Source organism: Penicillium brevicompactum (genome assembly GCF_028827555.1).
Source record: "Penicillium brevicompactum strain IBT 35665 chromosome Unknown utg000004l_segment0_segment0, whole genome shotgun sequence".
Lineage (NCBI taxonomy): Eukaryota > Fungi > Ascomycota > Eurotiomycetes > Eurotiales > Aspergillaceae > Penicillium > Penicillium brevicompactum.
In genome coordinates, this window is record NW_026623207.1 from 550,804 (window position 1) to 569,573 (window position 18,770).

Genomic DNA, 18,770 nt, shown 5'->3' on the forward strand with positions numbered 1-18,770 from the left:
GCCAACCCGGTTGTATGTTGCATGACTATGCTCTGATGCCTCTCGCGCTGTCGATTTCCAATAGTGATATCACATGTAGGGAACACGAGTGCTTGCCTGGTACATGTGACGAGCGAGGGCAACCGTAGGATTGACGAGCAGTTCTGAGCGTTATGTTACTACAAGAGCGGGTTGAGGACCCCGGAAGTATGAGGTCCAAAAATGAACTGCTTATCCAATTGCGACCAACCCCTAGGCGGAGTAGATATAATGACACCATCCCGCATCGGATACCACCAAGGTGGGTAGCATGGGTCTCGAGATTGCCGCTTGGAAAGAATACCAGGGGCGCGCCCTCGTCAAATATGACCGCATTCAGATCGATTCCGCGAAACAGAAGTTCTGCCTTGAAAGGGACGTAGATAGGTGGAAGAGGATTTTCAAAAGCGACCCAAGCTGTATCGACAAGTGGGATAACGCGCCAATCGTCGCAGTCTCGCAGGAGGAACTCGAAGATGCAAGGAGAAGAAACAGCACTTCCAGTGATGAGGGACGTGCGCCGTCGCTTACATTTCAGAAACGCCAACTGCTATGTCTGGATGGTCAGTCACGCATTAGAGCCGCCTTGAGCTCAATCCTTGGGCCAGGCACCAGTGGATTCGGCCCTGTACACATCGTTCTCAACAGTGAGTACGGGCAAAGCATAGACTACAAGGAAGAAAGATACTGATAAGGAGCCACGCAAGATATCACCAATTCTCAGAAAAGCCACATCCAAAACAAGATCCCTCTGCACATCACACCGAGCGGTGGTCAAATCTACTCGAAGATTCTCGATTCGGAGAACTGGGAGGGTCGACCGCTCAATAAATTACTCAAATCTACACTGGGGCCTGGTATACAGGATGGTCTCACGACGATACAGAACTGCAATCGATTAAATGACGCAGTCAACAGAGTGAGGAGGGATCTACCGACCATAATGTATGATTACCCTTCTGGTAATGGAAAGGCTTACCATGCAACACTCTGCGAAATTGTATGTGAGTGTCGTGCAAGCAAGCCAATCGTATGAGTTCTAACGGTGACCAAGTCAATCGAAAAGTATCTGATAGGCTACATCCTGGGCTTTTGGAATGATGTCGTCAGCGAAAGCCAATCTCGAGTGGATGGCCTCAACGAGATGAAACCCGAAGACTTCCCATCAGAAGTATTCGAAAGACTACAGGGTTGTATCCCTGTGGTTTCAGAAGATGATCGCATGCAAGTCCGCGAGGTGTTTGCGAGGGCGGGGCCTTTCTGCAGATTGAGCAGCAAGCACAGAAATGCCCTTAGGCGTTCTATCCAAAGGAAGAGCGGTCTAGTTCCGTCAATGAAACTGTTTACAGTGCACATGCGGGTCCTAGAAGGCATCTCAGTTTGTATGAAAGACTTGCTTGATATCAAGACCGGGAAACGCAGGCGGGGTTGTGCAACGCCGCTCGAGAGCGTGCTCAGAGTGCTGTACACCACCGAAAGAAACGCCTGTGATAGGTACCGCATTCAAACGCTCAACGGCTGGAGGACAATCGATGCACCTTTTCAAGATCGTCGAGAACTGAGTTGCCGTCAGCTCTGGCTTTTCGTGATGCGGCATGACGACCCGAGAGATATAGATCCAAACCACCTGGCTTATGTGGCAAAGCAGCTAGGTTTCTACTCACCCCGAATAGACGAGCTTGCTATGCGGTACGAGGTGCCTGCTCGGGAAACAACTGTGGGCCTCGAGAGCTCCCCATGGAGAAATGATATCCCGGTTGAACGGAAGGAGCGTCTCGGGCCAAAGGCCACCACGTGGCTTGAGAAGTCAAGAAAGGCAAGGAAATACATGTACTTTGACTTTGCAGAGAACTTCGGGACTCGCGCAGCACAGAAGCATCTGAAGCTCGAAAATGTTACCCCGCTGGTAGAACTAGCATGTATCTACCGTGCATTTTTCGCGCATCCATTCTCGCCCTCACCGTATGCTGAGATCCCAAGTCTACACGAAACTTCCTGTTCCCAGTCTCAGACAGTTATTCATACCGACAGTGAGCGTTTGCCAGCCCCTCAGGAAAGGGTTCGTAGCAGAGATAGCTGTGAATACGAATCCGCTGCTGACGAGACAATGGAGATTGAAACCGTACCTGAACCTGACAACAGAGCTTCGTCACCCCTAGAGTATCCATTAGACAGTGAAGGAGAAAGTGAATACGAATCAGCTATTGAGAATGTGATACCTGTTCGACGGGAAGATCACACCGCGACGAGAAAGTCTGAAGGACCTCTGGGAGGGCAAACCTTAGGTGAGACAAGCGACCATGGCAGCCCTATAGGGATGTTTGAAGCCGACGAGATGGATAGTCTCCAACGGGGGAATCAAGGCATACCACCACCAAGGGAGCATGATATACAAGAGCCATTTTTATCAACCAAAAGTGGTTCTTACAGGCCTGAGCCGGATCAGCACCAACCGGCGGGACTGAGTTCGAATACCTCTAAAGTTCTCCAGTCGACTGCACAGGTTGGCCGGTCACATCTAAATTGTACATTCGCCGAGGGACAGCATCCGGAGACAATCGATCACCCAAGCCGTTCGACGGGGAGACAAACTCCGGATGGGAGCAGTCCAGTTGAACCTGACGTTGGTATTGGAATTTCCTCGAGTCCAGGACCTGCGACCGCTGGCCCGGAGGTGAGGGATCAAGAGATGAATGCCCGTCGCGCCAGCAAACAGAATGTTTCAAGCACTGTATCGTACCCGCCTAGTCTGGTGACGCCCGATTTACGGATCGCAGCGTCAGCGGGGATGGCTCCTTCGATTTGGAGTGACGGTTACTCTGTGGACCCTACGCCGGATAGAAGATGGGATTTGGAGCCGTCTCATGAAACCCTCACAAGGTCGTCGTATCCGACTAAACACGTCGGTGATGCTTTGGAGTGGCTAGATCTGGACTACTCGCAGCATCCCTCCAAGAAACTCATCAAACCACAGGGTAATGTGAACTTACTACCAGGCCAAGGCAAGGGACTCAAAGCCTCGCAACACAGAAATTGGCATAAACTCGGAGCGAACGCCACTGGAGGGAATTTTGCGGAGACATTGCCTGTACGGGCCGACCCATCAGAGAGTGTTTTTGTAGATAGCCAACTGATGCCGGATGAGGACACGAGAAAGACCGCAAGTCCCCCAGCGGGAAGCGGACTCAATTCGGTGGAAATGGAACGGGGGAGGCAGGACGGTTCCCAGGGCCATGACCCGCCCGGGTACATTGAACCTGCGTGGTGTCAACCGGTTGAGACGGATCAATACCGGCGACCATTTTCTCACAGCGAAAGGCCCATACCCTCGGGGATAGTGCTGGAACCAGTCCAACCCGGAGTGCCGAGCGGGTATGTTGATACCACATACTCTGATCCTCTGGACGATGGTCGCCTTGACAAGAGCCAGGATGGCCCTCAAGGCTCCTCTCTGGGGGACGTCCGACATTACAATGATTGTATGAGCATGTTTGACGCGACCAGCTTTAGTGATGAAGGGAGTCCCCTGCAAAATGAGGTATTAAGCAATGCGGGTTCTCCAACGAGAGTTAGTACGGCGCAGAGCATCCCTTCGGCCGACTCCATCCCTTTCAGTGCGCTGGGCGAGGACCACGCTGCCACCAACTCGGGCAGTTGCTTGCTTCAAAGTCGCAATGAAGGTAAGTCACACCTTATTCTCCCATGATCGACCGCTTGAAACTCACGTTGCTCTCTCCTGGCAAGATAATCGATACAAAGGGTCGGTGTCTTCGTGCCAAGATGAACCCAGAACACCCGATAGAATGTTGGTGGACATTGATAGTTTGACTTCGTCGCACGCTGATAAGACATCGACACCGCCAGTGGCGTTTCCGTCTGCCCACATGGAACTCGACGACACAAGACAGGAGCAGACACCATCGGAGGGCTACGAGCAGACCATTCCGTTTTACCTACAGACGACCCCAACCTCGCCTGGCATAGAAAGCCCCTCCTCAACGCCGAGTCGGGAGGATCGCGCGGGTATCTTGCCAGTCAGTCAAGGCGACGTCGACAATCATGATTCCACCGCCACGACCCAGACCTGCCGTAGTTTGTCCACATCCCCACATTCTAGACACGAAGCAGTCCGGCCTTTCCATAAGGTGACTCGGCACCAATCCTCCCCGAACGAGGGCAAAGCCGCCAGCTGGTCCAACTGGCAGCCCCCAACGGTGGAGGATGTGAGTGGAACACAGCGAGAGGGAGAAGACTCCATGGAGGGACTTGTCTTCCACGTACCCAACTGTGTTTCCCCAGACCCACCTGATGAGCGGCCCGTGGGATCTGCATTATCCCCTCTCATGTTACAACCCCAGTATCGGGGGTCGCGAGGAGATGACATGACCCCTGCAAGCAATCAAGCGAGTTCCAGGGATGACAGGATCGCTGCAGAACAAGTAATGCCGTCTATGGATGGGCACCCACAATACATACCCTCCCCGAATGAGAACGACGCAGCGAGCAGGTCCAACTGGCAACCCCCAACGGTGGAGAATGCGAGTGAAACACAGGGAGAGGGAGAGGACTCCATGGAGGGACTTGTCTTCCACGTACCCACCATTATTCCCCCGGACCCAATTTACGAGCGGCCCGTGGAATCTGCATTATCCGCTCTCATGGTACAACCTCAATATCAGGGATGGGGAGGACCTAACGTGACCTCTGCAAGCAATCAAGCGAGTCCTAACAATGGCAGGGTCGCTGGATTCGGAGCGTCCTATCTTCCAATGCTGGCTACAGTAGAGCCGAGTCCCGAGAGGAGTGGTATTGGGGAAGGATTACATCGAAAAAGAAAGGGGGAAAGGCTCGAAGTCAAAAACTTGGTTGTCAAACGCGCCTGCATAGAATCCCCCGTGAAAGAGCGGCTAGACGCAGCATCTGGCTGGGGTATGCTACGCCAGCACCCATTACCTATGGGACAACATAACGGACAAGTAGACGGACCGAGATCGATCGCGGCCACTCAAGAGGCATTTGCATTTGTACATGGATCAGCAACAGACAGGGATACGCACACGAAGTCGGGGCCGCTTCCGCAGCAAGGCCGTGATCAACCTGAGCCGCCTGAGACCTCACAAATGCAAAGCTGCTGCTCTGTGCCACGCACAAGACCCTCTCGCAACCACGCTCGTTCAGAAAATATACCTCCTATCTGCCTGGATTTTGCGAACAAACCGGCTACCTTCGAGTCCACTCCTACAGAACCCCCGATGCAGCGCGCTAGAGCAGCACCGGCTACAATGCCAACAAGTCCGCCTCCGACTCGACCGATCATAAAAGACTGGCCAAAGTTCAGCCCAATGTTTGGTCGTGTTTCTAGCAAAGTACGTGATTCCCGGAATCAAGGTGTAATGAACAAGAAGCAGACTACAGATTGTCCCCAATCCACTACTCTCAGCCACTCGCTAGCGACAATCCCAGCATCAGTCACAGCACCAAGCTCCTTCACCCAGAGGCCTCCTCAAGATGTGCATCTAGATCGGGCAGTGCAAGAACCGGTTCCCACCCCAGGGGAAATGGGTCCTGATATACAAGACAACATGACGTTCCAAACCAAGGTGTCACCGGCCGATCCTATTTACACTGCGTTCACATATCCCAGTAGCATAGTTGATATTCTACCAACGAGGCCTAACCCTCTACCTTGTGGTTCAGGCATCTCTCTACCGGGTCAAGGGACTCTAAAGACCCATTTTGAAAGTCTATCAAAAATGACAGAAATCGGGGCTCGCAATTTATTTCCCGAATCAGACGGAAAACACAGAAAGCGAAGACGCGATACACCTGATCATCCTCACTCTTGTAACAACGAGGTGGATGTCAGGTCACCAAAGGCAGTGTTACATTGCGGAGAAGAGAAGTCGGAAAACACAAGAGCGGCCCAGGTGGAGATGATCGGCCATAGCCAACATGAAATCAGCTTGACCGATGGCCACAAACCCCACAATAAGGATGATCTTCAATCTCAAAGACAGGAGGATAATGTTAATCCCGGGTTCAACGAAGTTCCCAACAAACGTATCTGTCTGGGTTTGGACTTCCCCAAATCGCTTCAGTTTGCACTAAAGCCCCGGCAACCTAGGGGCTTTATTCTCATCGTGGAGCTTAGTGGCGTTAGCGTGATAAAGGTCCATCGTCAAACTCGAAAGACGGTTAAGGCGTGGTTTAAAAAGTATTTTCGTGGCAAGCATGGGCGATTCTTCAACAGGCATTTACAAATCGTTGAACTCAATTGTGGGAAGGCCGGAGCCATCCAGATCTCCCGGTTTTTCCAACAAGAAGATGTATTGGTCTTTGAACATCTCAGACATGATCCAATCAATGCAAAATCTCCGGCCAAGAAAATCAATGGGGAATCGCCGACCAGGAAAGCCAACGCAAAATCGCCGGCCAAGAAAATCAAAAAAGTAATCGAGAGGGTAGTCACCAGGAACATAGATACAGGCTCCCCATCCACCAATTTGCACAAATACAACCTTAGACCTCGAACTCGTCGATAAGACATGAGTTCTTTTGGTCGTTGAGTTCCTCTTTGGATCGGATCATTGGATTGATGCTCCAAGATCCTCTTCTACGCCCAGAATTTCCTAGTCTGGATTTGGCATAAAAGGCCCAATGTCAATATTGCAATTATAGTGTCCAGACTACTACCTAGGTATCTATAGGAAGGAAGACTATCATTACCATAAGAAAGCCACCCGTCTAATGGGATAATTCATTCGACCTGTTGCAGTGATGCTCCAAAAATTCAGCTCTTTTTTGATCATTTTCCCAACGGTCTGCAGACCTGAAAGGTATACGGGATTTTATTGACCTTGCAATCCCTACGATGTTGTATACAAGACCTGTCGGTTGTTCTGGACAACCGACAAAGGACCCCACATCTGCTTCGTTGTTTTTTTCTAGGTTGAAGGAAGCTTGGAACTATGCCATGTAAAAAGCACTTTGTCCAGCAATGTTGACTATATGGAAGCGCAGTGTGCTTGACTAAGTTCCATAATCCAAGTTGAGGACGGAGAGTAATTACCACGGTTGATATTTGTTGGGAGGTCAGATGACCCCCCTTGCTTAGATAGCTCTCTCTCCCTCTCTCTCCCTCTCTCTCTCTTCCTTCTTTTCCCCAGTCGGTCCTTTTGCTTCACAGCCAAAATCTACTGTTTTGAAGCGATTCGTGCTTCTCCGTAGATCCGCCTGTCCTCAATATTGTTGTCGTAGAAGCAGACTACAACGGAATGCAGTTTAGAAATGATCATCTCTAGTATTAAGTAGAACGGTGTGTGGAGTATAGAATTTCTTGAGCTGGACACGCAAACGGTTGCAAGAAGCGGCTTTGCACAAAACAACAGGGATTCCTTGCTCAGGATTCTTGACTCTTTGTGAGGAAATCGTTTCTGTAAAGGATCATCCAAATACACAAAGGGAAAGTGCTAAAGGCAACTCCGCGCAGACTAGGTCTTGTTGAAGCGAAAGCCTTATTGGTAAGTTTCCGTAGATTCACCATTGTAATCGCAATTTTCATGACACTAGCCATCCCCGAGAACAGGAACTATGTTGAAGATCTTTATCTGCCACTTCTTGAAGAAGTTCCATCGAGATCCGCCTATACAGGCGGAGCAAGGCTTGCGCTGTTTGTCTGTTCAAGGGCCACGAGAGATGGCGTTGGCTTGCAAGTTTGCACTTGGAGTCCCTGAGAGAAGGACGCCAAGCCATCTGCTTGTAGCGTGTCTAGGGTCGATAGCGGAAGGGTTCCAACTACACCGCAAGAGTTACAGTCATTAGCGAAATCAGCTTCCGCCCCAAGCATAGCTTTTTTATTTTCGAGCCCCGCTGCCAAGGCGTTAGTGTAGGAAATTATTTGACAGGCCCCAATATACTGCCAACAGCTTCAAGTACTGTATAGTATTTACGGTATCGTTACAGTTGTGATTTTACTCAAGATATCGTACAGTTCACAATGATTACTAAATAAAATGCATACGTCAAACCATCCAAGTGGCACTATTGAGAAATCATCATATTCTATTGATCATGATAGACTAGTACTGTGCACAGTTCAGCCTACAAAGTGCTGAGCATTTTTCTCCCGCATTATATTTTCCAAAATGGTAAATTGACACCTGACTTGATGTTTAAACCAGTTAAACCGATAAATTAGGGATGCCCTCAAGATTAAGGTACTCTGCCCTATCCTAATTGGGAATCATTGTCGATCTTGAATGGAATACCATGGAGCCTTGAAGATCATAGTGCAAACAAAACAAACATGATGCATGTACCTGGTGAAGGAGACGACCCCTGACACCGCAACTTACTGATTGGCAGCCGAGACCCAACCAAGCCTGGCCCTGTCACGTGCAATTCCGTATACCCCAATGCCCCCGGGTCTACAACCAGCAAAACACTTCGACACGATCATGCTCACTGAGCATTGGGGTGAGTGAGTGGGCCCGCGGCAACAATGTCTGATGTTGGCACAATGGTCTCCCACTACCTGTCAACTCACAACGCAAGTCCCTTGTTTCTTTGTCGTGCTCAACACCACCGCTCTCTCCAGGTACGCTTCGCAGAAATGATACTTTCAAGAATCCAGGCTCCGCGGTATCTCTCAATGAAGATTTCTGACGAAGCTACACATTAGTTCCGGAAGCATGGCCTGCAGTCTTTATGATACTCAAAACGACCTACGATTTGACACCTTTGATCAAACGGACCAATCCTCGCTATTCGCACCAACCCCAGGATACCATATACCCAGAACACCATCCGTTATTGGCTCTATCGATTATAACAACGTTTTGGGTGATGAATCACCTGCCTTGCCAGATAGGCAGTCGGAGCCGAGTCAGATACCACTACTTCAACTATCCGAGTGGGAGGAGGGAAAGTCGTATGACGAATCTCCACCTACTTATCTGCACTACTGGATTGTGTGGAAAGTGACTCTCAACAACAAGGTTGTCAGAAAGAATACAGAGCAAGACCTGGTTTTGGCTCCTCGGTTCTATTGGCGTCTGTTCCTGCAGCCAAAGTTGAAGGAACTTGTGGGCAAGAAATTTCCGCAAAGGAGGGTTGAACTAGATGACACAGCTATCGTGGTATCTGTGAATCACCGCACCTAGCAAGATCTCATTCTCTGTTTTGACCAAACTGATGTACAGTCGATAGCGAAATCAGCTTCCGCCCCAAGAACTGCTTTTCTATTTTGTGGCCCCACTTTCGAGACATTAGTGCGCAATTTTTAGTCAACTGTTTATCATGTGTTGCTGAATATGACAATATCGGAAAACACTGATACACTGTGCTGTCAGTATAGCAAATTGCCTTTGGTACCTATCACATGACATGATGTCAGAAATGAGGCTGAGAATCATGTTTGTTCTGTTTGATATGTTTTGTTTGCTTATCATATTGCTTATAAAACATCCATCAATTGCCAGAACCAAGGGGTATGTATAACTGTCGGCGAATATGAAGGCTACGCAGGAAAGATGTTAACCCAGAAGGTAATAATATTGACTCTGGAGAGAAAAAGGAAGAGAGAGAATGCTAGCTACAGTAATACTAATGAAGTCCTGGGAAGTGTGATCGCGTGCATCTTCACATGCAAGTCACGTGATCGCCAACAATAACAATTCAGAAAGCTTCATGTTTATCTAAGAATCCTACAAGACCGCCTGATTTGATGCGTGTCACATGGACCCAAAAGGTAAGTAGGATAGGGTAACAGACAGCCGGCCCAGGTAATGAGAGAAAATCTCTTTAGTTGAGTAAGTCACATTAGATTGACTGAAAAAGCCAAGCAGGTTCATTTGGGTTCTGTGCTTCCCATTTCATTATTTTTTGAAATGGCTGGATCAAGGATTATGGATCATAGACAAATTGTTTCAGTACTGAGAGTAAGGACTAGAGGACAACTACCTAGGGAGAGAACGAAAACGACGATAGGAGGTATTAAGAAGTTTGAGTTGAACATGGTAATGTACGATCATGATGAAACCTTCAGCCTTTTGGAAGGGGAAGATTGGGAGGTCGACTGATCAGCATATTGATGTTCCTGGAGAAGTTTCACTATGTGGTGATAACCTCCCCGATGAGCTGCTTGGAGGGCATTTCCGTGGTCTCCACCCTGGGCATTGATATCGGCTCCTCGCTCTAGCAGCATGTGTGCGATCTTGTGGTGTCCTCCAGAACAAGCAGCATGGAGGGCATTTCCGTACCCTCCACCCTGGGCGTTTATATCGGCTCCTCGCTCTAGCAGTATCTGTGCGATCTTGTCGTGTCCTCTAAGACAAGCACCCTGGAGGGCATTTCCGTAGTCTCCACCTTGGGCGTTGATATCGGCTCCTTGCTCTAGCAGCATCTGTGCTATCTTGTCGTGTCCTCCGGAACAAGCACCCTGGAGGGCATTTCCGTGGTGTCCACCCTGGGCGTTGATATCGGCTCCTCGCTCTAGCAGTATCTGTGCGATCTTGTCGTGTCCTCCGGAACAAGCACCCTGGAGGGCATTTCCGTGGTGTCCACCCTGGGCGTTGATATTGGCTCCTTGCTCTAGCAGCATCTGTGCGATCTTGTCGTGTCCTCCGGAACAAGCAGCCTGGAGGGCATTTCCGTAGTATCCACCCTGGGCGTTGATATCGGCTCCTTGCTCTAGTAGCATCTGTGCGATCTTATCGTATCCTCCGGAATAAGCAGCCTGGAGGGCATTTCTGTAGTCTCTACCCTGGGCGTTGACATCGGCTCCTCGCTCTAGCAGTATCTGTACAATCTTATCGTGTCCTCCAGAACAAGCAGCCTGGAGGGCATTTCCGTAGTATCCACCCTGGGCGTTGATATCGGCTCCTTGCTCTAGCAGCATCTGTGCGATCTTATCGTGTCCTCCGGAATAAGTAGCCTGGAGAGCATTTCCGTAGTCTCTACCCCGGGCGTTGATATTGGCTCCTTGCTCTAGCAGTGTCCGTACGATCTTATCGTGTCCTCCGGAATAAGCAGCCTGGAGGGCATTTCCGTAGTCTCCACCTTGGGCGTTGACATCGGCTCCTTGCTCTAGCAGCATCTGTGCGATCTTATTGTGTCCTCCGGAACAAGCAGCATGGAGGGCATTTCCGTACCCTCCACCTTGGGCGTTGATATTGGCTCCTCGCTCTAGCAGCATCTGTGCGATCTTGTCGTGTCCTCTAAGACAAGCACCCTGGAGGGCATTTCCGTAGTCTCCACCTTGGGCGTTGACATCGGCTCCTTGCTCTAGCAGCATCTGTGCGATCTTATTGTGTCCTCCGGAACAAGCAGCATGGAGGGCATTTCCGTACCCTCCACCTTGGGCGTTGATATTGGCTCCTCGCTCTAGCAGTATCTGTGCGATCTTGTCGTGTCCTCTAAGACAAGCACCCTGGAGGGCATTTCCGTAGTCTCCACCTTGGGCGTTGACATCGGCTCCTTGCTCTAGCAGCATCTGTGCGATCTTATTGTGTCCTCCGGAACAAGCAGCATGGAGGGCATTTCCGTACCCTCCACCTTGGGCGTTGATATTGGCTCCTCGCTCTAGCAGCATCTGTGCGATCGTGTGGTGTCCTCCGGAACAAGCCGCGTAGAGGGCATTTCCGTAGTCTATACCCTGAGCGTTGACATCGGCTCCTCGCTCTAGCAGTATCTGTACAATCTTATCGTGTCCTCCAGAACAAGCAGCCTGGAGGGCATTTCCGTAGTCACCACCTTGGGCGTTGATATCGGCTCCTCGCTCTAGCAGCATCTGTGCGATCTTATCGTGTCCTCCAGAACAAGCAGCCTGGAGGGCATTTCCGAGCTCTCCGCCCTGGGCGTTGACATCAGCTCCTCGCTCTAGCAGTATATACGCGATCTTATTGTGTCCTCTAAGACAAGCACCCTGGAGGGCATTTCCGTGGTGTCCACCCTGGGCGTTGATATCGGCTCCTCGCTCTAGCAGTATCTGTGTGATCTTATCATGTCCTCCGTCACAAGCAGCCTGGAGGGCATTTCCGTAAATACCTCCCTGGGCGTTGACATCGGCTCCTTGCTCTAGCAGTATCTGTGCGATCTTATCGTATCCTCCGAAACAAGCCGCGTAGAGGGCATTTCCGAAATATCTACCCTGGGCGTTGATATCGGCTCCTTGCTCTAGCAGCATCTGTGCGATCTTGTCGTGTCCTCCGGAACAAGCCGCGTAGAGGGCATTTCCGTAGTCTCTACCCTGGGCGTTGACATCGGCTCCTTGCTCTAGCAGCATCTTCACAATTTCATCGGAACCATGCAGTGAAGCCCATGTAAGCGGATATGTATTAGTAGTATCCGGTGTATCAATATCCAACTTATCTGTCGCAAGTAGCAAGCTAACCTGTTGCGTATGGCCATTGAATGCTGCCAGCTGCAGTGCATTCATTCGAGGCGCTCTCCGGTTTGGCATCACTGCTTGCCAGAAGAGGGACAGCCATGGAGAAAATTGCTCTTCACATGTGTCATACAATCGACGTACTCGATCAATCATCTCCTGGTCTGAACTCAATGTCATGTGTCTCACGTGATCGGGCCAATGTATAGCTGCATATCCCAAAAGGCTCTCAGAAGCCCGCGATGCGCCGGTGAAATCTTCAGCATCTTCTGCTAATAGATACTGCACGCACAAAACAGCCATTTGGTTCTCAGTGTCATTGAGGCCGCATGCGTATGAAAAATTCAGATCGTTCGAATTTGCCTTTTCAATGAGAAATTCCCTTGCTGTCTGGTGAATCAGATAGATCTTGGAGTTCTTGACGAAAACAAAAAGGCCGCATAAACGACGGAGCTTCGTCTCCAGCCGCAGTGGATCAACTACAGCCAGTGCTGCCGGCCGCGATTGTGGGGATCGAGCCAAGCCCAACGCGGTAGCCATTTCTGCTATCGTCAAAGGCCGCCGTGCTCCAACAATGATCTGCAAGACCTTTTTCACGATGCTCTCCTGGCCAGGAGGCACTCGACTAAGAATCTTCTCATATGCCTGGCCGACCGACGAAGGTATCATTTGAACTGATTCCTCGGCGGGACAAAGGCTATTCTCAAAGGTAGATCGAATGTCGTCAATGGCCAAATATAGCCAAAGATATGTGCGGTGTTCCATTCCTAACAATTTCGCCTCCAGCCGCTGCTGTATATCCCATGATAGCGGTGCTGTGTCGGCCAGCTCTCTTACTCGCATCTTCACCACCAGATCTATTTCCCTGTGGATCTGATCATTTTCTTCTTCGCCCTTCAGGTGCAGATGTGGAAAAGAGTCCGTGGTCGGTTGGAAGCCATTCTGGATACGGTCATAGGGACGACTAGTGATTAGAAACTTCAAAGAGGTCTCTTTGGTCGGTGCAAATTTCTGGCGGTGGAAGAGCTGGAGCTTCTGAATCAATCGATCCTGATCAACATCACGGCATTCATCAAGTGCATCCAAAATGCAGATCGTCTGGGACGAAGCATTAGATGATGTTGCCGCTATGAAGATTCGCCACAGCTCATCAGCCTCATTTCGGAGCGCCTCTCCATTCCTTTCCCATGAGGTTATGGCGTAAGGTAATAGGTGGGGCTGCTGATCAAAGAGCTGATGCAGTATGGAACATAAAGCTTCATCAAGTCGGTTTTGCTCTTCATTGTCTTTGAAAAAAAAGTAACAAATAGTCACTGCTGGACTTGAAGCTAGCAACTGATCATCTATAATTGATCTGGCCAGGACAGATTTCCCGCAGCCTGGATCGGCGGAGACCCATAAAAGGTCATTGTGGCTGCTAGTTAACCAACGAAGGTATTCGGAACTCTGTAACGCCCAATGGCAAGTTCCTTCCGCTCGGCATGGATTCACGTTTTTTTGTTCCTCGTAGTTTGATTTCTTGAAAACTTGATGACAGCGTTGTTGTTGCTCCGTTAAAGCTCTTATTTTCTGCTCATCTTGATGTCGCTCTCGTTGGTCGTACGCCCGCTCTGCATTTTGGTTGGTACTTTTCAGCACATCTGTATCATTTTGCTGGTTATTATGTATTCGAGCGATAATGATAAGACTACCTTGACAAACCAGATAGAATGACACTAATTTTCTCCTCGGCGTCAATTCTGTTCAGAGAAATTCTCTGCAGAAGGTCCTTCGCATATGCAGCTGCCACCATCGCTGCATACCCTTGCCACTCTTTATTTTTATGGGAGTCGGCATAGTCGCATATGCCGCGAATCACGAGGCAGGGGAAATGGTTCATGAGCCCCGCCGCTTCCATCTCAAAGCAAAGAACATCCTTTTCAACAACAAGCCTATCCCGAATCAAGGCATCTTTCATCAGCTGGTTTGAGGATGCAATCAAGCCATAGTGAATGGCAGGGTTATCCTCGTCGTCTGTCCGTTCTTGTCGCGATACCAAGTGAGACCGAGCATCGCCGCATGTCACTGCACAGCTTGCTTCGTCGACAGGATGAACAAACTCGCTTCGATATAGCTTATCACTGCTTGCTTCCGGCCGCCTGTACTTCTTCCGTAGTCTTGGCTTCTGTTCTAGAATACTGTTGATAGATTCTTCAAGCCGATGCCCGTCGCTCTCATAATCACTCTTCAGTGCACTGAGCGCCGTTCGTAAGGATGTTGGCGGCTGGTTTAGGACTCCTGTTTGTTGGAAACTTTGATGCTGTATCGCTTTGCCAAAGTCGTACTGGAAAACACTACCCCGTCCATCTCGAGATGCGCTGACCACAATATCGCCCAGGCGAATATCATGCTTGGGGCTTGGTGCGCCGCCACCGATGCCGACCATCAGGCCAATTTTGATGTTTGGAAAGCTATGCAGCATGTCTCGTGCCACGCTTGCTGCAGATGCGGTACCGTACTCACCGTCAGGTAAGACTGCAATGACGGCCTTATGCTTGCCGATCATGCCTACTGTATAGGCATTGTTGTCCGCCGGAGAGAGAGGTTCCGGCATTAGGTGCGTCTCATCCAGAAAAGCCTTTGCCGCCGTGTACTCCGTACTGATGGCGCAAATCCACCCCACGGTGTATTGCTTAGGGTCAGACATTATTGATCCGTGGAGGCAGCACCATGGGCGTAGAGGTAAGAGAAGATTTTGGAGAGGAAACAAAGGTCTTGGAGGGAAGAGAGCAACAAAAAGTTGCGAGTTAGGAAACGCTTAGCCCCGCGACAAACACGCAGCGGCGGGCGGGGGAGGGGGGTACGTGTTATCCACAGCGGAGCGTGTCGGGCCGGACACTGCCTCAAGGCTGAGCTTTGTGGACCCACTTCCACGGATATACACAAATAAACAATCACATCCGCCAGGACCTAAGTTAGTCGCTATGGAATGCTTACGTTTAGACCGTTTGCAGACTAGCGCAATGTTACTTGCCCCGTGATTGGGTGAAGAAGCACATTCGGTCTTGGACTAACATTGGCGAAGATTATGGAGCCTGTAGACTTAAGAACCCTATCTATTTGTGAAACATACCTGGAGGGAATGGCAGTGTTGGCAGCGACGAAAGAGTAACTGGCACGCAGAGTGCGTGAACAGGTGCTGAACAGGCCCTGAACGACCGTTGTGCAAACCTGCAGAATAAATCCTGTGGGTCGCTCACCCCACTGATCAGGGAGCATGATCCGAGTCGAGATGTTTTGCGTGATGTTCGCCTGGGGCTCTAGACTAGAAGGAATCGCACGTGGTAGGGGGTAGACTGTTTTATCTTGTTGAGGTTAATTCAGCAAGTTGCGGGCACAGAAAGGCGTCTCTTTGATGGCATGGACATGACGTCATGTTCATTTTGTGTGCACCAGATCTTCCGCGTTCCATGGAAATCTGTGCAAGATCGAAAATTATTCCTAATCAGTATAAGCCAGGGTACTATGCCTTCAATTAGAAGGAGTTATCGGCGTGAGATCAAATCAGGGTAAAGGTATAGGAGTGAGGAGGAAATTCTGTATAGGTCAAAAAATAGGAGGCTAGATTGTGTACACTACTACTGATAAGCCTTTAATATTCCAACATCGCATGAGACCACCAGTTGTACGCACCCTCTAATACTTGATTGAGTATGTTAGAACAACGTTAATTCTGGAAAATATAGGTGAATTTGATACGGTCACTCTGCTGTTAATACCATTCATGACCTTGCACAGTAATATTCATAATTGAGGCCCGTCAAATAAATATTCGCGCTAATGCCTTGGCAGTGGGGCCCGAGGAAAGAAAACGAGTCTTTAGGGAGGAAGCTGTTTTCGCTATCGACTGTAGACCCGATGGTAGAGCGCCCGGGAGCAGGCTTAGGAATCAGGGGATTACCGTAAGCATTGAAGTTATATAGGCCACACACACAGCCATCAATAATGGGCTTCAAGCTAACTCCGGCAAGAATGGTCGTTCCATCGCGCGAAATCGAGAAGGATTGCTCTCCGGGACTCATGGGTGCTTCATGGGAAGATGCCCCAGCTGGCGCGGCATATTGATACAGGCTGCCTCCAGAGCCGATCTGGATCGATGCGGGGCTCCGCAACAGAGAGACCACGAACACAGAGTCCCGCACGGATTGCCAGCCATCTGGTCGCCCAAGGAAGTAGTCCCCACTACGGTTGTTCGCTTGCGCCATACATGTATCGGTGGAGTCGCAATCTTGGCCGCGCAGCGCGGGGCGATACCAATAGATGAGCCGGTCTGAGGTGATGTAATCGTCGGGAGAAGATGCCCCTGCCTTGAATGCCGCAATGAATGGCTTGGCCATCGTTGCCCATCCGTCATGGGGCCTATGAGCATTAGAACTCGGTACGATCGCGCAGGGGGAAGCTGATACATGTCATTGACCCACTTCGAAGCCCCGTTGTCAGTGTGCGGGGCGTGCAGCGAGCCCGTGTAGTGGGATTCGCCATAATCATTCCATGTGACAATTTCCACGAAGCGCGGTTGCATTGCCAAGATCTCGCGCCAGCGGTCGTACCACAGCAAGTCGGCAGGAAATATCCAGTTCTTGCTGTAGGAGACTTCGGGTCCGAAGTGTGTAAAAAACCACGGCGACACAGCTTTCGGACGGTCAGCGCAGGGAGCGTCAAAGGGGCCAGGGTTCGGCGGGTCAGAATACTCACGCGCTATGTAGGCTTTTCCTGCCAGTGTGTTTATGTACAGCTGGTCACCCTCGCCAACGGAAATGTTGTTATGTGGTGTGGGTGCTTTGTTTCTTCCGTTGTGAGGCCAGGCCATCCAGTTGAAGAGGCCGTCAACGGAGGAAACGTTCAGGTCCAGGCCTGGGTCAAAGTTGGGAGCGAAGAAAAGTGGGATTCCTGCTGCTGCTCTCAGCGCCGGCACATCCAGTCCGTCTCCGGCGAAAGTCGATGCAAACACCTTGTTGTCCACGATCAGTTGAGCAGGCCGGGGGGCGAAACGCGCAATCATCTCACCGATTTCGACGGCTTGATCAGTTTGCCACCAATTGAAATCAAACGAAATGAAGACCTTCATCGACTGCTGTCCGGCAGATGCGTAGGCCAGCTCAAGCTGCTTGGTGGTGTCTGCGTCTACACCGATGTTCAATGCGAATGCGTCGATTCCCAGTTATTTGGCACGCCGCATGTCCTCGTCGTAGTCAGATATATTTCGGCGGTTGCTGCTGGTCCCAATCTGTGAATTCGTCATCTGATTGTCCATGTTGATCAGACCCTTTCACTGTCCCATACTTACCATGAAATGAGCAAATACAAGACGATCGCTGACCTGTTTGGTGGCTGAGAGGACTTTCTGTGTGAGAGCGCCTTGTACGTTTGCCCCTACAGCGAGTGCCAGATGCAAGAAACGTAAAATAGCACGAGGTGCCATCTTGTGATACAAATGGTGTGGGGTGCAGCGAGTCAAATCAACAAAGACTGTCCCAGCGCGAATCAGTCCAGCTTAGCGTCTTCCGTTAGGCTCGAATGGCGTTGGGAAGAAGCCTCGGATAAACTTTGATAGGCATGCACGCACAGCTCTCAGAGGTGGAATGCTCTTCTTGGTTATAAAGCGCCGTTAAGCTATCTCTCCCTCTTGCTGGGTATGTACAGAACCTAAACTCTCAGCAATCTCTGACTCTCTGTATTAATAAACAGCGACGGGGTCAAAGCAGCTGATCACGTAAATGTTAGTGTATAAAACGGTTCGTTGTTGTAAAGGCATAGATGAAAGACTCAGTATATGATCTCTAGACAAATGAAAATGCGTAAATCTACCAAAGCTATTTGTAGCATGTGACGAGAAGGTTGCTATACTGCTCGTATCATATATACATCATCATGTCAAGAAACTCTTCATCTCAACACCGATCTAGCCAATACACATTGCGTTATCTATGTTGCTCAATTTCCTGTGTAATCAAAGCCATTACGCTTAGAGACGGTGTCTCTTCGTGAGGCTTTGGAGTCTCTGGCTTGTCTTTCTCGGTTTCAATACTCCTCCCCTACGAGAGGAGATACCGAGGAATTGCAGAATCGGCTTACTCCGTCTATCCCCCGGAGGCATTTCATGGTTATCCCCAAATCCAAAGGTAATGACTCATTCAATGGTAGGTGGACCTGGCCACTTATTAGACAGCGAATTACACATGATCATGATTCATAAAGAATATATCTAGGAGAGCCACAGTGCTGTCCAACCTCGGGATGAATCAGACCGATCTGCCCCTCGTCAAGGAGAGGCTGGGATCGGACACCACAGCCGATTGCGGCACAAGTATCTACGGAGCGTCCCTTT

At 50.0% G+C, this 18,770-nt stretch overlaps 3 protein-coding genes across 3 annotated transcripts; 1 reads left to right on the top strand and 2 right to left on the bottom strand.

Moving 5' to 3' along the window:
• Nucleotides 1–289: 289 nt before the first annotated feature.
• On the top strand, nucleotides 290–6,560 carry N7506_005709 (uncharacterized protein; the record flags this gene model as incomplete). The annotated part of the gene is made up of 5 exons (XM_056955002.1): nucleotides 290–665; nucleotides 726–875; nucleotides 930–1,018; nucleotides 1,073–3,698; nucleotides 3,763–6,560. 5 exons carry the CDS (start codon nucleotides 290–292, stop codon nucleotides 6,558–6,560), a joined length of 6,039 nt encoding a protein of 2,012 aa, XP_056811979.1.
• A 3,485-nt stretch (nucleotides 6,561–10,045) lies between these two features.
• Nucleotides 10,046–15,089, bottom strand: N7506_005710 (uncharacterized protein; the record flags this gene model as incomplete). The annotated part of the gene is made up of 2 exons (XM_056955003.1): nucleotides 10,046–14,043; nucleotides 14,105–15,089. The coding sequence occupies 2 exons, from the start codon at nucleotides 15,087–15,089 to the stop codon at nucleotides 10,046–10,048; spliced, it is 4,983 nt and encodes a 1,660-aa protein (XP_056811980.1).
• A 1,075-nt stretch (nucleotides 15,090–16,164) lies between these two features.
• N7506_005711 (glycoside hydrolase family 71 protein) lies at nucleotides 16,165–18,539 on the bottom strand (the record flags this gene model as incomplete). The annotated part of the gene is made up of 3 exons (XM_056955004.1): nucleotides 16,165–16,801; nucleotides 16,864–17,566; nucleotides 18,518–18,539. The coding sequence occupies 3 exons, from the start codon at nucleotides 18,537–18,539 to the stop codon at nucleotides 16,165–16,167; spliced, it is 1,362 nt and encodes a 453-aa protein (XP_056811981.1).
• Between the last annotated feature and the right edge of the window lie 231 nt (nucleotides 18,540–18,770).